Source organism: Muntiacus reevesi, chromosome 17, assembly GCF_963930625.1.
Source record: "Muntiacus reevesi chromosome 17, mMunRee1.1, whole genome shotgun sequence".
NCBI classification, from domain to species: domain Eukaryota; kingdom Metazoa; phylum Chordata; class Mammalia; order Artiodactyla; family Cervidae; genus Muntiacus; species Muntiacus reevesi.
Window position 1 is genome coordinate 9,038,954 of NC_089265.1, and position 23,150 is coordinate 9,062,103.

General features: G+C 53.2%; 2 protein-coding genes across 14 annotated transcripts in view; one reads left to right on the top strand and one right to left on the bottom strand.

Moving 5' to 3' along the window:
• KIF13B (kinesin family member 13B) overlaps positions 1 to 7,834 on the top strand; it is a 201,446-nt gene extending 193,612 nt beyond the window's left edge. For both annotated transcript variants that reach the window (XM_065907699.1, XM_065907700.1), the window contains 2 exons: positions 755 to 1,601; positions 3,865 to 7,834. In XM_065907699.1, coding sequence (XP_065763771.1) covers positions 755 to 1,601; positions 3,865 to 4,151 — 1,134 coding nt within the window. In that variant the 3' untranslated portion in view covers positions 4,152 to 7,834. The remainder of the gene's footprint in view (positions 1 to 754; positions 1,602 to 3,864) is intronic.
• A 2,010-nt stretch (positions 7,835 to 9,844) lies between these two features.
• Positions 9,845 to 23,150, bottom strand: part of HMBOX1 (homeobox containing 1) — a 210,758-nt gene continuing 197,452 nt past the window's right edge. For 6 of the 12 annotated variants that reach the window (XM_065908106.1, XM_065908103.1, XM_065908105.1 and 3 more), the window contains one exon: positions 9,845 to 22,890. In XM_065908106.1, coding sequence (XP_065764178.1) covers positions 22,753 to 22,890 — 138 coding nt within the window. In that variant the 3' untranslated portion in view covers positions 9,845 to 22,752. The remainder of the gene's footprint in view (positions 22,891 to 23,150) is intronic. The other 6 variants (XM_065908112.1, XM_065908111.1, XM_065908110.1 and 3 more) reach the window with 2 other exon arrangements.

Consider the following 23,150-nt stretch of genomic DNA (forward strand, 5'->3'; position numbering starts at 1 on the left):
CCCCGTTGCTGCTGCTGCTAAGTCGCTTCAGTCGTGTCCGACTCTGTGCGACCCCATAGACGGCAGCCCACCAGGCTCCCGTCCTGGGATTCTCCAGGCAAGAACACTGGAGTGGGTTGCCGTTTCCTTCTCCAGTGCATGTAAGTGAAAAGTGAAAGTGAAGTCGCTCAGTCGTGTCCGACTCTTTGAGACTGCATGGGCTATAGCCCACCAGGCTCCTCCATCCACGGGATTTCCCAGGCAGGAGTACTGGAGTGGGGTGCCATTGCCTTCTCCGGCCTCTACCTTGGGGGTTTTCCAAAAGTCACCCCCCTTAACATAAACTCAGATGTGGTTGTAAGGGGCTTGTTATGAGTATCATGAAACCTTTATTGTTTCTAGCATTTGGGAAACCCCAAGGGTTTTAGGGGTTCTGTACCAAAAAACAAGACATTTAAGACCAAATGTGTAATTCTTAACTAGAAACCATACCGCCACAGGCACAGGAGCTGTGCTTATGGACGGGGGCGGCAATGAGGGGCACTCTGGGCTGCCTTGCTCAGCCCGGGTCAGGGCAGGGAGGGGCGGCAGTGGCTGGGAGCCTGTTGCCTCTGTTGTCCGTGCTCAGAGGTGGCACGGAGAGCGGATGTGGGAGCCTTCCGCCCTGTTGCACGGCCCCTCTAGTCACCATCAGAGCTGTCTGTCTCCACCGACAGCAGGGTTGGCCTCGAGGCTTTGTGGAGGAATGCCTGACTCTGAACTCTCCCCTTTCCAGGCTCAGCGGGAGAACGGGGGCCTGCGCGTGACCCCCAGCATGCCTGTGGCCCCGCTGGCCACCCCTGCGCCCAGGACCTGTGATGGGTCCCCGAGAGTGACACCCACCTCCCCGGTCCCCGAGGGCGGGGATGGGCCCCCCAGCCCCCTGAGCGAAGCGTCCAGCGGCTACTTCTCACACAGCGTCTCCACCGCCACCCTGTCGGATGCCTGTGGCCCGGGTCTGGATGCCATGGCCTCGACCCCTCCGGGCCCCGGCCTGGCCACCCTCGAGCCCCTGACCACCTCGGTGGAGGGAAAGGCACCGGGCAATGGTGCAGCCCTGGCCCCAGTCGGGGCGTCTGCAGAGAAGCAGAACCAGGCAGCAGGCCCCCCACCACCCAACCAGGCAAGCAGGAGCTACCCTGCCGCCCCCCAGAAGCCAGAGAACACCCAGCCCCAGGCGAAACCAGTCGCTGGCCCAGAGTCCGACGTCTCCAGGCCACCGCCGCCTTCAGACCCCCGGTTGCAGTTGCCCGCTCCCCCCTCTCCATTCAGGATCCAGAAGGTGCGGACCTCGGAGCTGAAGTCGTTCACGCGCATGCTTGGCGGGGACCCCGGCAGCCCCTCGGGGACCACAGAGGACCCACTGGCCTCAGGGGACCTGGGGGATGGTGGCGCTGGGGCTCAGGCCCTGGGAAAGCTGGAAGTCTCCTCGGATTCTGAAGAAGCCAGTGAGGTCCCAGAGTGGCTCAAGGAGGGGGAGTATGTGACGGTGGGCACCAACAAGACGGGCATCGTGAGATACGTGGGACCCACCGACTTTCAGGAGGGCACCTGGGTTGGAGTGGAGCTGGACTTACCTTCAGGTGAGTGATGCTAGTTTGGGACAGGCTCCTGCCCCCATGCCCACTGCAGCCTGGCAGAAAAGTGTGGGCGCTGCCGAGCACCTGCTGTGTGCCCTTGGGCACATTGTTGCCCTCTCTGAGCCCTGGAGTTACCACTTTTCAAAATCAGGAATTTTCTCTAGATAAGACTCTCCTAAGTGCTTTAAGAGTCAGATTCTCTCTCTCTTTTTTTAACTTGCAGAGATTTGTCAGAAACTTAAGATATTCATTGAAAGCTACTAAATATTCAATAACGAATTTAAATCCTGGGTTTTAGTTTTTAGTCACAGAAAGGGCCGCATTTGAACTGTCACAGCATCTCTGTCTGCTCTGCTAGCTCAGGTTACAAACTCTGATGCCCGTGTGGAGGTTCAGATGCCTCAGGTGTTCCCCAGACACCCCCAGGCTCCTGGGCCCCCAGCAGGAGGACGGGAGGAGAGGTGAGTCTCCTGTATAGAACGGCCCACCTTCAAGCCAAGACATCATCATTTGCAGAAGAACTGAGGGCAGGGCTTAAGCAATTGTTTTCCTGTTTTTTTAAAATTGAGATACAATTGATTTACAATATTAGTTTCCAGTGTACAAACTGGTAATAGAAGATTTTTATAGATTATACTCCATTTAAAGTTACTCTGAAACACTGGCTGTGTTGCGGGTGCCAGATAACGTGTGCTTGTAGCCTGTTGCATACACAGTAGCTTGTGCCTCCTCAATCCCCTGCCTCCGTCCTGCCGCTCCCGCTTCCCTTTCTCCAGCGGGTAAATCAGTTTGTTCTCTGCGTCTGCGAGGCTGCTTCTGTTTTGTTATAGTCCTTTGTTTTATTTTTTCAGTTCCACATGTAAGAGAGAACATACAGTATCTGTCTGTCTGACTTATTTCACTTAGCATAATGCCCTCTAGGTCTAGCTACATTGTATATAGCAAATGGACAGCAGGTTTTTTTGTTTTTTGGAAATAGTTTTATTGTGATGCAGTTCACATAACAAAAAATCCAGAAGTTTAAAAGGGTAGAGTTCAGCAGTTCTTAGTATATTTCCAGAGTTGTGCAACCTGATTTTACAATGGGTTTATCACCCCCAAAAGAAGCCATAGGTCAATTAGCGAGATACTGCCCTCCCCAAGCCCCAGGTAAACCATTAATCTATACTGTTTGTCAAAATTGATATGAAAGGTCCTAATCTGGACTTTCATATAAATGGAGTCATAAAGACCCGAGCTTCTGTGGCTGGCTTATTTCACTTCTCCAGTTCCCCGGGCTCAGCCAGTCGCACCTGCCCGCTCTTCGTTCCTTTTTATGGCCCGTGCTGTCCCGTCATAAGGCCACCCGTGGTGTCCATCCACTTGTCGGTTGATGCACATTTGGGTTGCTTCCACTTTTTGGCCGTTGCGAGTGAAGCAGCAGGGATTCCTCATCTAAGTTTGGTGTGGACGTCCTTTCTCTTGAGGAGCTACGGGCGGCTCTCTGCATCCCACACACTGAGCCTGCCGGCCTGCCTGCCTCTCTCCCTCCTCCCCTGTGTCCCGGGGCGGGGCAGCCGCTCCTGAGCGGAAGCTTGGGGGACACGTAGGGATCAGGGACCCACTCCTCATCCCCCCGCCCCGTGCTGCCCTTCACCTTAAAGCACTTTCTATTTGGTTTTATGAAGGAAACACCTCCCCACCTTGACACACCAGGCTGACAGCTCACTAGCTGTTGCCGTTTAGTTTCTCAGTTGTGTCCTGCTGTTCGCGACCCCACGGACCATAGCCTGTTAGTCTCCTCTGTCCATGGGATTCTCCAGGCAAGAATACTGGAGTGGGTTGCCATTTCCTCCTCCAAGGGATCTTCCTGACCCAAAGGCTCAAACCTGAGTCTCCTGCTTGGCAGGTGGATTCTTTACCACTGAGCCACCAGGGAAGCCTATCTTTCTAGCTTCAGTTTGGTAATTTGCCAGTTCCCATCCGATAGATTTAGAAAAAATATCATTTTACCTTACGACCTCCTTGCTTGGTTTGCATTTTGACTGTCCAGACTGAAAATGGTCAGTACCGAGGGAGGACATGGGGCTCTGCTCTGGCCCATGGGCCTCAGAAGCGACCAGGCCTTGACCGAGTCTGAGGCCACAGGGATCTGTCTGCAGTGACCACTGGCGCTGCCGGGGAGGCGCTGCCCGGGCCCCACGCCTTCCACGGGGCGCGGCTGCTCGGGCGCATGGGGGTCCCCTGGGGCTGGGAGCCACCTCCACACCTTCCTCTCTTTCCGCAGGTAAGAATGACGGCTCCATCGGCGGGAAGCAGTACTTCAGGTGCAACCCGGGCTATGGCTTGCTGGTGAGGCCGGACCGCGTGCGCAGGGCAGCAGGCGCGGGGCGGAGGCGCAGCGCGGGGCTCCGTCTGCAGGGCGCCCCCGAGCCCCGCAGGAGTGGCCTGCTCTCCGGCTCTGCCAGCAACCTGGCCTCGCTGACGGCGGCGCTGGCCAAGACCGAGGGCACGGCGCTGCGGGTCGAGCGCGGCCACAGGAACCCCGAGAACCGCAAGTCCTGGGCCAGCTGAGCGGCAGGGCAGTTGCCTCCCGTCCTTCCGGGGTGATGGACAGAGGGCTCCGGGCCCCTCCGAGCCTTTGCGGGGACAGTCCTTGGGGGGCCCTCCAGCCCCTCTCCCTGGAGACAGGCCAGGAATGCTTTTTGCACGGTGACGGGGCTGGTGACCCCCCGCCCCTCCCTCCCCTCGTTTCACCCTCTCCCCAGGGGGTGAGGGTGCGTCTCAGCTGGACCTCAGGTGGAAGGTTCCAGGAGCCCGGAGTGAGGTCCCCACTGTCCCTGGGGCTGTCCACTCATGGCCGCTGTTGCTCTTTGTTCTGTCTGGTGACCCCGTTAACCTCTTAATTTAAAACATAATTGTTAACTAGTGCCTTGTCACTTCCATGGAGGTGGCCCTCAGCGCCTCAAGTCCTGGCTTGCACCCCAGTTACCCCCAATACCCCCCAAGTGCCAGCTCCTCTAAGTGCCTGGGCCCTGGGCCTGCCCCCTCTTTCCCGCTTTCTTTCCACAGGGTTTCTTAGAGGTTCCTTTGTGGGTGTTTCAGCGCCTTTATACCTGGAAAGTTTTCTCTCATTGCCATTTATTCCCTTAACAGAGTTCCTGGGTTATATTTATTTATATTTATTTTTTCCAAAATCTAAAATTGTTCGCGAGCCACAATCGTCCACTCAGCACCGGTACCCAGGGCCCACCTTGCACATAGCTGGCCTCCGTGACTGCTGCGGAACGGCCAGCCTGCTGCCTCGGACGGGGCTCCTGGAGGGGCCAAAGGACTCTCAGTTCCTCCTGTGTCTTAAACACAGATGCACAAGTGGCCTTACTCTCAGCTGACAGGAAAAACGGGAGGAGGTGGTTGTTCTGCTTCTGTGTTCAGAGGCGTCACAGCCTTCCTTGGTGCAGTTTGGGGTCTGGGAGGGTCCTTAGACCAGTTGAGCTTCATGGCAGTTCTGTGCCCTGATGCCTACTCAGCCCAGGGCTGCAGCCTGGCAGGGTTCACCCCTGGGGGCCTCTAGGAGCCATGGGCCAGACAGCCCTGGCCCTGAGCCCTTTTTCCATCAGTGCTTCTCGAATTACCAAGGTGGTGGTCCAGTGACCTGGTGACGAACATTGGGCTGCCTTCCCTGCCTGTCACTGCGGGAGCCGCTGGGCCTGTGCCGTGAGCAAGGTTTGGGGACACCCTGCAGTTGGGGGTGGAAGCTCGGAGCTGGAGTTTGCACATAGCATTCTAGCCTGCCTCTTCAGTTCTCACGTTTAGACTCTTAAAAATGATAGCCAGAAAGCTTGAAAAAAAAGAACAACAAAACTCGGTTCTCTAGCAACATGAAGCCCCTCACTTGAAGGCGGCCCTGGTTCCCTGCCCCTGGGAGGGGCCGCAGGAAGGAGCTCAGATGAAGTGGCCTCCATGACCCGGTGTGCTAATGCCAAGGCACCCTCCTGTCACCTCTGGGACTGTGGGATAGGATGGAGCCGCGTGCAGGCTCTGCCGGCCATGGGCTCGCCTGCCCAGAACAAGATCTCATCACCCCAAGCCTCCCTGGCCCAATTTAGAAGGGGGGGGCAGGCCCGGGAGTCTAAGCTTGCAACCCCTTCGTCTCAACAAATACTCCTAGCTTGGGAGCTGGAAGCGTTCTCACAGTGAATAGGATGAAACCAAGGATAGTTGCTGGTTTTTCCAGAGTGTGGAAGCCCCGGCCTCTGATTGCCCATCTGGGCTCTGTGTTCCTGAGAAGTGGCTTCCAGCCCACCTGGACGTCCGCCCGCCCAGGGCACAGCTGCCCAGCACAGAGTCTGCAGGTTTTAGTGACCTGGCCCGGTATGCCCTCGCTCCATCTGCTGCCCCAGCAGACAGCCGACCGTGGGTTGCGGGGAGGGGTGGGGGGCTCCCCATGACAGCTGCCCTATGGGCAGAAGGCATCTTTCTCATTCCCCAGTGCAGCTCCCAGGCTGGTCGTTTGCCGTCCGCCACAAGAAGCCTGTCTCCTTCCTTCGGGGCCAGGACTGCCGGAGCCCCAGGTCTGCAGGGGGCTGGGGGTCCTGTCTGTGGCGCCACCCCCAGCACCCCCCTCCTGTCCTTGATGGGCCTGCTGGGGGAGCCCGTGCCAGGCAGGGCTTGTGCCTGAACTAAGTGCTCTCACCTCTGTGTCAGCTTTTCTACGCAGCCCCCTTCCCAGCATAGATGTTCTCCTTCAGACCTGTTTCCAGGGTGACACCCTGCTCCCTGGACACCCTCCTGTCCCTGGGGGGGACCTTGCTCCCAGAGCCCCCGTGACCTGCCTGAGGGCAGAAAGTCGTGCACCCCACACTTGGAGAGAGAATGTGGGGAACCAGAAAGTGGTCGGGGTGTTTGTGATCCTCATGGACAGAGCCCAGTACTTGCTGGGGCCCGTCTGCCCCGTGACGGGCATCTCAACCTCGCAGAACCGGCCTGGGGTGGTCAGCTGGGGCACGAGGGGCCACGCTCATTTTGTTGCTGGTTGAACTAAAGTGGATGAGATGACAGGAGGGTCGCTGCCTTGAGCAGGTTTTTGGCTGGAGCTTGCGGAGGCTGAGAGGAGCCTTGGGTGATACGGGCTGGCTCCTTGCAGCCTTGAGGGAGGCCAGGAGGAGCCTTAGGTGATGTAGGTCAGCTCCTTCCAACCCTGTTGTCCCAGGAGGCCTCACGACCCCCTTCTCCTCCCAGCCTCGCCCCCCTTTCTCCTGGGGCCTGCCTTTCAAACGTCCCCAGTTCCCTCTGCCTGAGCGTCTCCCATCGGCCCTGCCCCGCGCTCACCGGGGCCTGGCGTCCCTACGCAGTGAGGCGGCATCTCCTTAGAGCCCTTGGCCTAGAGCTGTTGAGACTGGGGGGCAGCGGCCAGGCGCCTGTGTGCAGAGGTGGTCCTTCCTCCCGGGAGGGAAACTCTGTCGCTGCTCTTGAGTCTGTAGCTCATGGCTCGCCTGGGATTTTCTTAGAATGAAGCGAGTTTGGGCCCATGCTTGTGGTGTTAGGAAGGCCACGTCACTGTTCATCCTGGTGAGCTGTCCCCGGGGCCAGGAGGTCAACACGCAGGCCGCCCCAGGCACCCTCACCCGTCAGCGCTACTGGCAGGGCAGGGGCTGGCCTGGCTCTCCTGACCCCGCTCTGGCCCCTGGGTGGCCTGGGACCCTGAAGGCAGTGAGGGAGCTACACACAGCGGGGCGTGGAGGTCTTGCTGGGTCCTCACAAGGTGTGGGGTGCAGCCATCCCCCCCCTTTTCCCACACCACGCCCCACTTTGTTTCACAACCTCACATCGCCTTGGGTCAGTGTATGGATGGATGGAGCAGAGTCCTGGGACGCCCTGGCCTCTCGCGTGCTGTCGCCCGCCTCCTGGGGGCTTGGGGACTCTCCTCTTCCAGGCGGGGCAGGCAGCTCACCGGGGAACCCCTCGTGCCTTCTGCGTGCTGCTCATTAATCGTGTTGGGGGCGTCTTGGAGCCTCTGTTTGTGTGGAGTTCTGTAAATATGATGGGTTCACACAAGGAAGTGATTTTGATTGGGGGATTGTTGATTCCTACACGTGAAATGGGAGTTAAGAAAAACCCAAAGACTCTGTAATGACCTGTAAAGACTTAATGATTTGTATTGTATAGTGAACTAAACGTCTGTAATTTTGTACCTTATACGCCTTCCCACCACGTGACCAACAGTCTTTAAATAAAACCAGATGATCTCTTGCCTACGTCTGTGGTCTTCCTGTTGCTTCCCCCTCTCCCCGCCAAGGCCGGGGGTGTTTGGGCTCATTCCAGACTGTCCCTCAGAGGCCGGGGTAGCCTGGTTCTGAGTGATGGGTGGGGCTTTTCAGCACAGAGACTGGAGGAGGGGAGGCTCAGGGCAGTAGCAGGTCCCCTGAGCACACACCCCTGGCCTGGCGGTCTTTGTCACATCTGTGGTTTTGTGGCCAGTCAGTCGAGATATCTTTCAGGAGCCAAGGACCAACAGAAACTTCCTGATGACCTTAGACTTGGAGCTTCTGGGCTAACTCGGCGGAAGGCCACTTTTCTGGAGCAGGCATGTCCTGGCTCTGGGCCTCGGCCCCCGTGTCCCCCTGGATCTGCGTGCTGCGCCCCACGTCAGATGCCGCAGTCAGGGAGCAGGGCTTCCTTGCACTGCCGCACAGGTGAGCAGACCTTCAAAGCCTCCGCAGCAAGGGGATGGGGGAGAAAGATTAAGGCTGTGGGCGCCAGCAGGTCCCATCTCACAGGTCTTGGAAACTGATGGCAAATTTTCGGGTCCTGCTTGCCTCAGGCCAGCATCCTCAGGACGTGGCACCCAGCGAGAACCCGAACAGCACTGGGACAGGAGCAGGCCTTGGTGGCCCCAGGGTCCCGCCCTCCCCGCGAGGACGTGGTCAGCTCAGCACGCTGGCGGCCCCACACTGGTGAGTCCCTCTGCCAGCGCCTCGCCAGAGACAAAATGTACTTGCAAACATGAGGACCACAGCCGCCGGGAGGGCTGATGGGGAGGTGGCCGGCAGTCAGAGCACGTCCTGGCGGGACTTGTTTATATTCATAAGTGCCCAGGACTTGTTCTCAGAGATAAGCGCTGCCAAATAATGACAGAGATTTGGCAGCCAGGAGCTGTCCTGCTCCGAGGCAAGCGTCTCAGATGGATCTAGCTCCTAGGATAAATCTCGTTTTTTGAGCGGCTACTTACTCTCTTGCAACTCAATGAGATCTCCTCTGCGTGAGGCTGTGGGGCTTTTAGTCACTCAGACCCTGAGATGGGTGCCAGTGGGATGTCTCACTGTGTCCGTTCGCTCACTCGCTGATCACGCGGAACACCTGCGCGCGTCCTGCACTGGGCCTGTGTTGCTGTATGACCCCGGGGTCATGGGTCATGGAGCTGGAGCGCCGTGCCCACTAGCTGGGGGCCCTGGAGCTCTGGGGGGCGGAGGAGGTTCCTTTGGAGGACTCTAGATGAGGCCCAGGGATGGGATGCTGTGGGCACAGCCGGAAGGAGCAGTTCCGGCCCAAATAGGAGGAGCATGGGGTGGCGACGGCCCTGGGCATCCCCCTCCTCCGAAAACCTGCTCGTCTCTCTTGGCAACCTAAAGCTTGAAGACAGCTTAAAGCTCTGCACAGTCTTTTTCTCACCATGTGTGAGAAAACAAACCACGTCTTCCTTTTCTCTTGAGGAGGGGTTGGTAAACCTGTCAGGTGAGATGGGAGCTTGGGCACCTGGTCCTTCAATCCTGCTTAAGAAACACAAATAACAAAGCTTCAGCTTTCTCTCACATTGTTATTGACTGCTGAAGGTGAAGCCCTAGGAAAGAGGGTTTCTGTAGGAAAGTGAGGTGCTGAGGGTGCAGCTCGGCAAAGCAAGGGCTGTGGTCCTCGTGGAAGAGCAGCTGCCGGCATCCTAGTGACTTCAGGACATGGGGCGTGGTGCCTGTGGTGAGGGGGACCACGGAGGGGAAGCTACGGGAAAGCGTGGCTTCTCCTGGGGAATTCAGGCAGACACGAAGGGAGTGCAGGCTGGAGGCAGCAGGGGCCAGATTCCCAGCAGACATTCCTTCAACCAGGAGATGCTTGATCAACCCCTGGACCCCTTCCCAGTGATCTCCTAGCATCTCTGGGACACTAGACTGTTCTTAAAGCACGAAGGGACGGATGTTCAAGACAGAAGGGTTGGGTACTTCCCGAATGACTGTTCTTACTCAAAGAAACCCCGGCCAGCCTTTATTCAGTTATACATTTTATTCTCTAATAGGTACAATACTAAAATAAACACAAATTAAAAAAAAGTTTTATTAAAACAAAACTGTACAAAAAAGCAGTATACTACATTTTAATTACAGAACAGTCTACTGTCCAAAAGGCACTAATCCAGAATAGGAGATACAAGGATACAGGACTCGTTGGAACTATTTTAATCAATACAAGAGAGCGCTTGTTTCTCGAACCTTGTACATCCAGAAACAAGGGCTGTTTGCTACAGTCATCACACATTGTTATAAATATGAGTCCCACAGGCGAAGGTGCAGTATCGCTCTCCCTAGAGAAGGTTCACGTCGGGGTTGGAGGTGGGGGCGCTGGCTGGTGGGAGCACGCTGAGAAGTGGGCGGGAGCAGGGGGCAGGCCCAGGCCTTCTGTCAGGGGAAGGCCGGCTGCCTGGGGCACGCAGAGCCAGTCTGATGCTCATTTCTGGCCACTGCTGGCAGCCGCGCTACTGCCTCTTGTGTGTTAGCACCGGGAAGGTGGGTTCTGAGACCCTCCAGGGAGCTGGGGCTGGAGGCCTGGGGGATGAAGCGCCAGCAGCTCGGCAGAGGGGAGGCCTGATCTGAAAAAGGCAGCAACTAGGTGGAAGAGGGGCCAGAGCCCAGGAGCCAGGCTGGCTTTCTAGGCGACCTTCTGGCCCTCGTGCGCGCCCCCCACCCCACAGTGGGGAGTCTGCCTTAAAGCGGACAGTCTTGTTTTGGAAGCTGATTTCTAGAAAGGGGAGTTCTGGTTCCCTCAGTCCCACCTCAGGGCCTCGAGTGGCACCCGGGCAACCTGGGCCACTGCCCCATGTCTGGTGCCCAGGATGGCTCTCTCCATCCCAGGTCTCACTCTCTAGAGGACGCTGGCCCCAAGGAAGAGAGATACTGCAGATTTCCAAACAGTGTCATACACATGAGACAAAGACAGGCATCTGATGTTAACAAAAGTAAGTAACAAAGAAACAGGATTAAACCGAATCTCTTCTCACAGCATCCTATACTACATCCTCCTTCTGCTTAGCAGAAAATTGTACGTACACAAAAATACAAATACACAATTTTGTAGAACAGTCTGATTTTAATATATTTATATATATTTATATTTATACGAGTGGCAGGTTAGTTCATTATATAGAGCTTTTTGCACTTTTGGCTCATATGCAACAAGGCTTATAAATTCAGCTTTAGCTTTCATTCAGGTTTTATAGCTTTTGAACAATTGTTTTCACATTTAAAGCAGCATCCAATTTGCACTAGGAGTTTGTGGTGACAGAGGAAGAGATGGGGTCAGGAGGGTAACTGACGAGGGCGGGCCGGGGCCAGGGCAGATCTACATTCCAGTGTGTGTGGCGACGTTGGAAGGACTGCTATGGGGCAGAGCTGACCATGACGACCCCTTGAGGTAGACTGAACAGCTTACAGCAGACGCAAGACACGGGTGCGACCCCCTCAGGGACTCACGGTGCACGAGACGGGGAGGACCCGGAGACGCCGGGGGGGACACAGAGACCAAGACGTGACGGGGGGCAGAGGGCTGGTGAGCCCCGCAACACGCCGCCCCCTCCGGGCAGGGCCCTGCGGCCTGTCAGGTACTCGACTATTTGGTGGATGCTAAATACTTCCGGGCAGTCCCGAGGCATCTGATCAAATGACCATCGTCAACTCACTTTCCACTTTAAAATTCGCTGCACCAGCTAGCTCCCATCCCCGTGACGAATGCCCAGGAAGAGGGAGCAAACCATCACCCAATGCCCGGCGACCCGGAGCCCACATCCAGGTGAGCTGAGAGAAACCAGCCTCTCCCCCGCTTCAGCCTCGCCACAGCTACCACCCAGGGAGCCGACGGGCGCTGGTGGAACCTGGACCCGGCCCCTGGAGAGCCGGGGTCCGCGTGTGGCTGCCCCGTGGCGGACTCGCCCACCCACTGCCTCCGTCAAAGCCCCCAGTGCCACCTGCTCACAGTTCCTCCAGCAAATGCCACATGTGTTAAATGGGGAGGCCCAGCGTGTGGGTCATTCCACTGTCTGAACAAAAAGGCTGGATTATTCATGAAAATAAAGTGCCTGGGTATGGACTGCCCCATTCTGCAAAACCTTGGAATGCACCAGCCCCCATCCGAGCACTGCTCAGTGCCTTGACGTCAACAGCGCGGCCACAGGAGAACCCTCGTCCACCTGCCACGTGGCCAAGGCCCTGAATCCAAGTACTTTGAGAGAAAAGCAAACACTCACTCACACTCATCTGCAAAGGCGCACTTCTGATCTCGTTTCCCTACTGACGACAGCTTTCCTCGGCCCCTGTGGGCAGACACCTCGATCCCACACACGGAAGAACAGGGTGAGCCGGGCAGCCAGGGTTCCAGTGACTGACAAGTGAGTCATCCTGGTCCCAACTCTATCTGATTCGGGGCCCTCCTGGGTCTGGTGCACCTTCGGCAGCTGCCCCGCTCCCATTTTCCTCACTCGCTAGCTAAGCAGGCGCCTTCACAGTCTGCGACAGTGACCCAACAGCACACACGCCCCGGCGGCGGCGCAGGCGAGAGTGACACAGCCAGCCTCGGATACCTCACCCCGCGCTCACCTCTGGAGCCGTCCTGCCTGTGGGGCCCGGGGACCCAGGCAGGGGGCAGGCGCCCCGGGGGCCAAGTGCAGGGTCGGGGAGGGAGGAGCAGGGCACAGGCCGACCCTCTGGCGGGTTCCAGAGGTCTGCACCTTGCGCAGGCACTTAAAAAACAAAGAGAAACTGATCCTCAGAAGGTACTGCGTACCCAGAGCGACCATGGCCATGGGAGGGAGGGGAGCCCAGGGGGTCAGAGAAGGCTGTGGGCTCTTCCAGGGAGGCGGCAAGGATGTTCTTGGCATCTTCTGGTGGGGACAGCGGGTGAACCCAAGGGGGACAGAACACATGCAGGGGCAGGCAGAGGGCCAGAGGGCGGCGTGGGCTGCACGGACTTGCCTTCTATGATCAGCATGAGAGTAACTATTAGGAAGAGGAGAGACCCTTTTGAGAGGAGCGTCCAAGGAGAACTGGCGTGCCATCGAGAGCAGCCTCGCCAGAGCGCTCCCCCCGCCCTGTCCCCAGTAACTTTGGTTTTGTGGTGCCCGTTTTTAGAGATGCATGATTAAGGGGTTCGCTAACAATACTGAGGTGTGTTTCTCAAGGCAAATGACGACTCACTCCTGCTCCTGACAGCAGCCCACGCCCGAGTCTCTCACCTCCCTTCAGTCCATCGCTAACAGGTACTGCCCGCCTCCCACAGATCTGGCATTAAAAACTGGAGACTTCAGGGTAACACCACCAGACGGGCTGCTGTTTACATTAACATAGCACTAATGTTCTATTTCCAGTTTAATGATGGATTGGAAAAATCACCCTCACCACTTTTTGCAGGGCTCATGGTTCCAGTAAAGCAGGAGGTGTCCATGCTCCACGAAAGCCAGACTGACATCAGACCTGACCTGGAAGCTCTGGGACATTAGAAAGGAACCCGCGTGTTGTGACCAGCTCGGCGTGCACCCCGACTGGTGAGTCACACCGCCTTCCTCGGGGAGAATCCATGTCTCCCTTTTCACATTTCATTGCCTCCAACCACCGCCCCCCACCCCCCGAGATGTCAAGTCAGGACCAGCACCTTCTTCCCTTCACTCTAAGGGTGGGTTTATTTGCTGGGGAGTCACGAGCCAGCTAGTGAAACAGGTGCCAATCACAGGGGCCACCGAGCCCTGTTGCCAACCTGGAGACCCTCTCTCAGGGCCACTCCCAGTGAGGTGTTTCTACTCTCGGGGGCTTCAATAATGCATGAAAGTGCTAGTTACTCAGTCATGTCCGACTCTGTGCAACCCCATGGACTGTGCCCACCAGCCTCCTCTGTCCATGGGATTCTCCAAGCACGAAGACTGAAGTGGGTTGCCATTTCCTTCTCCAGGGGATCTTCCCGACCTAGGGATTGAACCTGCACCTCTCACGTCTCCTGAGGATGTGACTAAGTGGTTGGAGGAGAGAGAAGTGACAGAGCCGGCCCCTGGAGAACCATCCACTTTGGGAAGTAAAGAGCTGGAGCAGAGGGGAAGAACGGACATAAATTTTAGTCAAGTTGAAGTCCTCAGGTCACCTTGGAGCCCGTGTCCCTGACAACAGTCATTGAGGGGACACACAGACATCCAGGCAGCTGGCCCCTGGGCTGAACCATGGTTATCAGAAAGCTCTGGTTGCCGGAGAGCCCACGGCGGAGCAGACACTGACCCAGCCCCACACCTCTTGTGACTATGATGGAGGGCGTGGTGGAGTGAGTTGGAATGGCTTAGCGAAACTTCCAAACACAGGCACTGAAAAGATGCTCAGAATAGAGAGAGAACAGGAAGAGTGACCTTTGATACTCTCTGCGTCCACAAAACGCAGCTACACCCGAGTGCTGGGACATTCAGGTTCCCCACCCCCCAGAACTCAGAGACAGACAGAGCCAAGACCTTCCTTCCCAGGAAAGGGCAAAACCTTCACATTTGCCGTCTAGAGGTGGAGATGGGACAGCGGACTGGAAATGAGGGCTCACGTCACACGTGCCAAGTGTCACTGTGTGCCCGTCACCACAGGTAGCAGAGGAGAGGTACCAAGGAGAACCAAGGAGAAGGGATGACCTGGTGTCTAGATCATCACGGTGACACTGGCCCGTGTCAGCAAAGAAATGATGGCAACAGTGGGGACCAGCCAGCACTGCCTGCGAGAGAGGAGCAGATGGAGTGCAGAGAATTCACTCAACAAGGCCAGGTGGACATCCTGCTACCTTCCTACTAAGATCAAAGCAGCACCTGGAGATTTTACTTGAGTCCACGCAAGGGGGGGGTCCTGCTTCAAGAACAAACAAGACAGTGAACACACTCAGCACAGCGCCAGGCACGTGGGACAGGACAGGCTAGCGCATGTCGGAAGCTACTACGCACTTCAGATGCTTGGGCGGTCTGAGCTTATGCCAATTTAGGATGGCGGCATTGTATTCTGGTTACTTCTGGCATTTTATTCCCAAAAAAGTACATAGTCAGGGATAAGCACTATCTATGTTTTCACTCATTTTGGTAAGTTGGCTTTACTTTTTTTAGTGGGGGCTGTGGTGGTGAAGGGTTTCCTGAATCACCAGAGAGGCTTCTGGAAGCATCTGGGGAGGGAAATATCTCAGCAGCTCCAGTTCTTTTTAAGTAGCACCATCCTTTAAGCAGCACATCTAAGACTTTGATCCCTAAAATAGTAAGATTGTATTTGAAGGTTTTAACTGTGGTGATAGTTCTGTTTTCTTTGAATGTAAGCAAATAATCAGAATGTTCTGCTCGCTGGCTGAATGCATGGTTTACAAATCACAGACTCAGCTGGTCAGTTTTCTGAATTGCTAATCTTAAGACGGATTCTTGGTTCTAATGGAGATACTTATCTTTCAGCAGTTGGGAAAACAAGATGTGCTACTCTGATCTTCATAAACCCACAACCATTCCAACCGTCAGAAGATGGAGGGGACCCCCAGAGTCACCATGACCGAGCATGGACAGCAGAAGCAGGGTAAGCTGCTTCTGATCTTGCAGGAGACGTGGCACTGAGGAAGAACCTCTTATGGCGTATATTCCCTGACTGCTGTACACTGGGCTGTGAGTATTTTGAGGGGGGGAAAAAAGAACCTCAAGGCAGCAACTATCCTGACTGTGTGGGGGAGGATGGTTATGAAGCAGCAGCCTGCCTCAGCACTTTCATGGAACTAACATTTATTGTTTGGAGTAGGAGTCCCTCTGATATGTGGAGGGGGCAAGGCTGCTGCACAAAGGTCAGCAGCAAAGTGTGAACAAAAACAAGAGCTGTATTTTCTCTAGGGTGGCTGCTGCCCCGCCCTGAAGTGTCCAGGCTCATCAGTGCGGTCAGAAGCCTCAGGGGAAGCGGCTTGTGAGGGGCCGCTGGCACTCTGCTGGTGCTGGTATTCACATAGACTCACTCTGCATCGTACAACCGAATTGATGGGGAAACCAAACGAGGCCTGTTCTAGAGAGCGAGGCAGCAGGCCATGTACGGTGTCAGGAGCCCATGGTCTTTAATGGGACGAGGTGGGAGGGAGGGAACATGGAAGGGGAAGGGCCGGGGAACAACCCCACTGACGTGGCAGCACAAGGGGGGAAACTTCAAGAACCAGGGGCTGCTGACACGAGGAAGCTGGGAACCGCCAGTGACGTGAGCAGACCTGGGTGAAACTCAGGCGGGTCCTACCCTGCCAGTAACGGTGGGACACTGCAGACAGCAGTACCCCACTTAGGCCTCGTAGTTCTTTACGTTTTGGTTCATTCAAGTGTGTTCATCGTGTCTGCTGCCTTAGGTTATGAAAACCTCATTTAGCTCAAGTGCAAGCTCTTGTCTGAAAAACACTTTCTGATGGTGACAGCAATGGAGACAACAAGTGACCAAGGAGAAATGGAGAATTCTACAGAGTCCGTTAAGCAGGAAGCCTCAGGTGAGGCCAATGTAGTAGCTGAGCTGGTCAGCATATGGGACAGTGACCTGGAGGCTCCGCAGTGGTGGACTCTGTTTGGCAGAAGCCTGAGTCAGAATCCCAAAGATGGATCAGGCTGAGACCGGATATAAGGGAGAGGTTTAGTGCGACTTAGAAATCAACTGGGGAGCACTAATCAAAGGCTTCCATTTGGGAGCTGAAATCACTCCAAATCCTTCCCTTTCACTTCGGCGCGGACGCAAACACTATGTCATTATTTCAGTTTACTGAGTTGCTGTTCCAAACGTTCTAGGGAGCATTAGTGCTCAAAGGGAACAGGGAACGGGAGATCTGCCATCTCCAGTCACATAAAGGACAGAAATCCTTTTAATTATGACCATGCCAATCTACATCTTGCTAAAACAGCTAATTACATGTCAGGAGGACACTCAGTCATTCAGAACAATTGTCATTATATTTTTATATATTCATTCTGTTCCACCCCCCTCAATTACCATGGTTACACTTTGAAAGGATGCGGGCAAACCTTCATTTGATCACAGCACACCAATGTGAATTTGAGAGTTAATTATGGCTGTAGAGAGCCATTTTTATTTGAGAGAGAGAAAATGAGAACAGAGTCAAGGGAGCCGGCGTCCCGACGTGTCTGAAGTGCCAGTCGAGCTGTGTGCGCGGGCTGGCGCGAGGCAGTGGTCCCCGTCCCACTGCTCCCACACCCACTGGTGTGCACAACGCTGCTGTCCAGACGGGGGCAGGTGGCTCCCAGGACTTTCCAAGTAAACGGGATGTCAGGAGGGAAAGGCAGAGGCCCCTGCCGAAGTGTCCTTTTCCTTGTGTTGGGAGCTGGCTAATCAGTTAATGGGTGTGAAATGTGGGTGGTAAACTGTTGGGGGTATAAAAATGCTAGTTAGAGTTCACTTGAATGGAATGAACTAGATTTAGTTCTGCTTACTGCTTGGTCCGAGGTGTTATGGGAACGAGCACCAAGTCGAGGACGGACATACCTGTACTCCCAGGGCGCCTGCCGCATCCTCGAGGTCTCTGGGTGAGCAAGGATATAAGATCCTCGGGTGCAGCCAGATTTTCCCTCTCTTCTCACCTACATTTATTCCCCTCTTGATTAAAAAAGCAGTGTTATAGAAAACTAGATCTCTCAGCTTGTTAGCTTTCCTTCTGCTGCTGTTTTTCCTTCCCACTAAGGAGGAAGAATGCAGCTGATATGGCAAGTTCTCAATTTATAAGCGTGTAGCGAGTCCGCCTCTGAGACGGCAAGATGAGCAGCTGGCACGGACAGCTAGTGAGCATGAAGAAGAGCCTCTTGTATGACCGGTTTGTGAGGGGGTTTCTGTCAGGGAAGATGGGCTTGTGGGCTGGATGTGTTTAGAAAGCCTTTCCCACCACCTGAGCACAGTGGGTTCACGGTTTCTCTTTAGAGAAAAGATTTCCTTATCCCTCTGAAGTGATTAGCATCTTTTGGAAAGAGGAGCATATAGTGAAGGAGCCCGCAGGACTGGAAAAGGAAGGGCCCTCACACCTGGAACTGCTTGCAAGGGTTCCTCACCTGGGAAGCAGCAGCCCCTGAAACAGTCCTCTGGGGCCTGAAAAATGTACAGCAGGAAGTGAGAAAACAGGACAGAAAAGCCAAAGTCTCTGGGGAGACTTTCCCTCAGGAGAGCCTGGGCACTCCCGGCTGCCTCACAGGTAAAGCCTTCTGCTTTTGGTGTGGTGTAACACCTCTCAACTGGGTAACTTAGGTATGAGCGGGTAATGGTCAACTAGACAGTGTGGAGATCAGGAAACAGAGGAGGGTTTCCAGAGCACACGGCTCAGTCTGCCAACAACTGATCCCCAAATCCTGAGTGAACACACAAAAAGGAATGTCTTCTGTAACTCCGCCCCCCCGCCCCACATCCCACCCCACACAGACACCACCAGCAGGAGCTGGTCAGCGCGCCCAGCATGCGCTTGGGAAATCCTGACAACAAATGCGGCTCAGTAAAGCTATAAATGGATTTGGCTGGTTAACGCAGCCCCAGTGAATACAGTAGTAAAACACTAATGTGATCACAACAACAAAATGACAAAACTCTATCGCCACTCTGACGTAAGATTTAAATCACAGACAGGTTAGCACAGAAAACCAACGCACAAGTAGAGGGTCAGGCTACTCAATGCAGAGCGCGTGCAACTGTGCACAAAGTCATTAATAAGAGAACTTATTGCCTAAGAATCTGTTGAGACTCACTGGGGAAAAAAAAATCCTCTGGTGGTTCTCTGACAACAACAAAAAGAGAAAAAGCAATTTTAAAAGGCAGAGCCATAGTTGCATGGGAAGACTGCTTCTACCCAAACTGTTCTTAAGACCAAAGAGAGAGAAGGACTTGACATTCACATTTTTTAGAACGGGGGCAGGGGCTCATTTATGAAAAAAGGGATTATTCCCACTGGGTGGGCAGAGAGAATGGCTGGTCACTGGAATAAGTACTAGTCAAAAAGCAGGGCTGCAAGACAGGAAGGAGTGTTTGTGTGACAAGATGGACCACACCCCCTACTCTGCCTGCTGCAGAACATGAGAAAATTCCAGCAGGAAGTCAGCTCAAGAGGAGGCCTTGGTTTGGAGCCCAAAGAGAAGAGGAGTTAACCACAGACAGAAAGGAGGTGCTTGTAGATTTCTGATGAAATGAAAGACGGTTTCCTTATACCTGGTAGTTGAAATCCAAGAGGGAAGTTTGTACAAAGGCCAAATAGGGAGAATTGAAGCAACTCTGTCACCAGCTCTTCATGAGCTGTCCCTTTTGAGGTAAAGATATACCTGGACATCTGGATAGAGGAGCTGCTGCAACCCTCTAGGCCTGGGTGTGGACCCTCCCATCTTTGGGACTAGACTTAAGTGGTCTTCCTGTGAAGGACAATGGGGATGTGGGGGAAGACCCAACCCTGCCAAAGGCCGGAGTGTGGGAACTGTACAGACCCGAAAGGTGGGAGAAGCTAACCACACTCCTCTTAACACTCAAAGGACCAAGATTATGAAGAAAACTGCCTTAAGCTTTACTCCAACCTTACAAACTCTTCTGAAAGAGAGTTTACTTGGTACTGACTGGCCTTCATCTGGTGTTAAGGTTCTCATTTAATGCAAAAATGGCATTAGGATGGTCCATCTTTAAAAGGTCCCTCTGTACAGATCTGTTTTAAGAAGCAGAGGAAGTTTACCCATGTGACTGCAGTAATTCAATGAAAGTGTTTTAAACAAAATAAGTTACCTGGAACTGCTTGCAAGGGTTCCTCACCTGGGAAGCAGCAGCCCCTGAAACAGTCCTCTGGGGCCTGAAAAATGTACAGCAGGAAGTGAGAAAAGAGGACAGAAAAACCAAAAAGCATACAAGTGGGATTTTTTAAAAGAGTCTATCTTCCCTTCAGAGAGCAACTTAGGGTTTCTATTTTAATACCACCCCTTAAACCTGAAAAAGCTGAAGAAAAAAATTTACTCCCCAAAGATATGACTCATTAGTGGCCAACTCCACATGCCATGGCAAGAACTAAGGGAGCCTGGAGAAGACAGCGGAGTTAAACCTGATGACAAAAAACCTACAGAAGATTTAAACTGAAGACCCAAAGAACTAAATTTTCACTCTTGGTGAGAAAGCCAAAGTTGAACGTAAGGCAGTGGCAGCCAGAGCAAGACTGGCAGTTGTCTTTACTGAAAGCGGTGAAGGCTCCTTCCTCTGGCTCCTACCACTCAAGGCGCTGCTACCCTGCCCGGCAAACTCGTTCTTTCACTTTTTCCAGATCTCTGGGTAGCGCTTGGTACTGCCTTCACAGGTACTCACCTTTACTCTCTGAAGCTTTTTGTCCTTCCTGAAAGGTCTTAAAACATTGAAACCTTTTGGCTCTTCTCTGGCAATCACTCTGTTTCTTTAGAAACTGCAGCTGCCTTTACAGTGTGAGTCTGTCTCTTTAAAAGGAACCAGCAAGAACAGATGATACTGACAATCCCACCATAAAGACGATATCAATTATAATAATCTCCTTACAATAAATCATGGATGCAGCTTGTCAGACAGTGTATTTTTCTCTCTCCTTTTCTTTCTGATTTAGCTGAAAGTAAGTAGACAAAAATTCCAGGAACAATAGATACGTTATATTTTTTCTAAATAATATCAAAGGAAAGAAAGCTAACACAGTCTAATTGCAATAAAAAGTCAAACACACCAAGAAAGAAGATGAATGGGGGGGAGGGCGGGTCATTCCTGAGAACAACAAATGCTACTCTTGAATTTGTTGGTTCAAGTAATACAGTGAAACAGAAAAAGACTACTCCATTTTACTTCAATTCTGGGAAGCTGGAAAAAAATATATACATTTTCCCCCTGAAATCCTAGGACAAGAGCAGGTCCTGCCTGTAGCTCTATAATGTCACGGACCCACAGAGGCAGCACCTCCATGCCTCCGAAAGGCCTCCCCACACTCACGTAAGCAGGATGGACAGAGGCGGAGGCGAGCGCCTCAGCAGGTGCCTTAGGTGGAACAAGACCAGCTAGAAGCTGGCGGATATTCAGAATCTCACTGATGAGGAAGGGGAAACAGGAAGGCCAGTCATTCTCTCTCTCTCAATGGTTTGAAGTTGAAAACATTTGGTGGGTGAGGAAGGGTGAAGAGGTCAGGAAATAGCCCCCTCCTTCAATCTTAGAAATCATTTTCAGGTAATGGACAAACAGACGAACCTTGCTTAAGAGCCAGCCCTCTCCATATTCCCCTTTAAACAACATTTTGTCATACGCAGAGAGGTGGAGCGAGGCAGGAAATACAGAGCGGTCGTGCCTCTTTCAGACGCACCCTACACTGGAAGCTGTTCCTCTTACGCACCGTGACACTGTGTCCTTTAATCAGGATGCCAAGAGATCATTTTCATACGAGGCCAGCAGATGTAATATTCTTGGATGCATGAGTAGTTCATCATTTCGCTACTGGATGACAAGGTGATCACAGGGTGACTTTTCTAACGCAAGTTCACTGTTTGGTATTTTGAGTTCTCAAAATGAAAAAAAGATTTATCAAATATAAATATCTTTAAAAAGTAACAAAAGTGCTACATATGTGATCAAGGAAAAAAATTCCATTAGTTACTGCCGTTTAAAGTAGATTAAACTTTACAAATATTACCACATCCATTATCAATATGGCTTCCAATTATTAAATAAATTGCCTGTAGCAATATAGCTTTTCACACCTCCACAAGGACAGAGTAAAGAGAACACCAAAGCAAGTCACATCTCGCAGACCCGCCAGGAAAGTGGCAAACGTCCCCTGCTTTTTTCTGCTCCTATTTAGGAAAGCTCTTGCGCTTGTGACAGTCAGCAGGCATAATCCCACTACAGAGTCCTCTACCAACCTCTCATGTTGAGGGGGCTTCAGTTTAATGGCTACAGGGACTGGAAGTTCGTTCACTCACTTTTGGCCTTAGTTCCATCCTCGAATCACCTTTCTGTTTTTTTGGTAGCAAGGAAAGGGGACACAGACAGGAGGCAGAGCCGCTTCCACGATGACTTCCGGCACCTTTCCAGGTGGGCACGCACCTGTGCCACGTACTGTACAGTGGTTCTAACAACATCCACCGTTATTACACATTCGGCTCATGGTTTTTCCCAATGCTCTCAAGCTGGGTTTTGTGGGTTTTTTAACTTTTTTTTGTCATTTTTCTGTTTAATCATGGTCCCAAAGGCAGAAGGCAGTATTTTATCTACTCAGTCACACAGCTTGTGAGAGGAAAGGATGTCTGTGTCAGGCATCTTAACATCAACTGAAATCTGAGATCGACTTTTTCCACTGACATTCTTAGCACAGCACCCAGAGAAGTATAATCTAGCCACAGTGTGACTATTGTGAGGCACGGCTTATTGCAGCTGGAAATCAATTATTCCCACGTGGAGGTGGGGGTTCTAGTGTTCCTTTTACTCTGCGGACACTCCCCAAATGGTGTCTGTCAATCCTGGCCACACTACCTCAGCTTGCATCCTACCAGTCTTGGGGAAGGAAGAGGGGTAGAGACTAGTGTTACAGGAATCTAAAGGTACCCAAGGTTTTACACGGAGCCTACTGTTTGAGAACTGAGGGCTAGCTAAATACCTGGAAGCACTTTCTTGGAATGCTAAGACAGAGCAGCAAGATTTTCTAGCCTCGGGGGCTGGGAGAGGGAAGTTTGGTTGGTTGGTTGGTTGGTTATTAGTTACTGGGAATTAATACTGAGAGAGTATATGCAAAGGCTGAGGGCACCATGCCATCTTCACAGAACAAGACCCTAAGGGCTAACTGACATACAAGAAACTGCAAGTTATACTGTAAGAACACATGTTAAGGACCGAGGAAAGTCTGCTAAGGTGCTACGTCTAAACTAAGTTAACTTCTCGCGTTCAGCCCTCCCTCATCAGTCGTCATCCAGGGCCTCTGTCTTGATTTCGTTGGCTCCTTGTCGGGCCAGTGCCAAGATAGTGTGGTTGACCGCTGCCATTTCCACAGCTAACGAGATGGGGTCTTGGTGGTCACTATGGCTAGTGCTGTCATCCTAGACGTGTAGAAAGAAGAAGCAGGTGTTACAGGGGGACTGGTGAGATCCTCCAGCTTACAGAAAAGCATGCTGGGGCAAGGAGCAGCAGAACACTTGTGAGAGGGGTCATGACAGGGTAGAGGTGAAATGTATTTAAGTAGACACTGAATGGATACAGGTCCAGAGACTACTGGTTGGCATTTTGATGGTTCAACAGATAAAAAGCACTAAAGTGGCTTTTTTTTGTTGAGAAATTTTCCTTCTGCCAGAAAGACTGC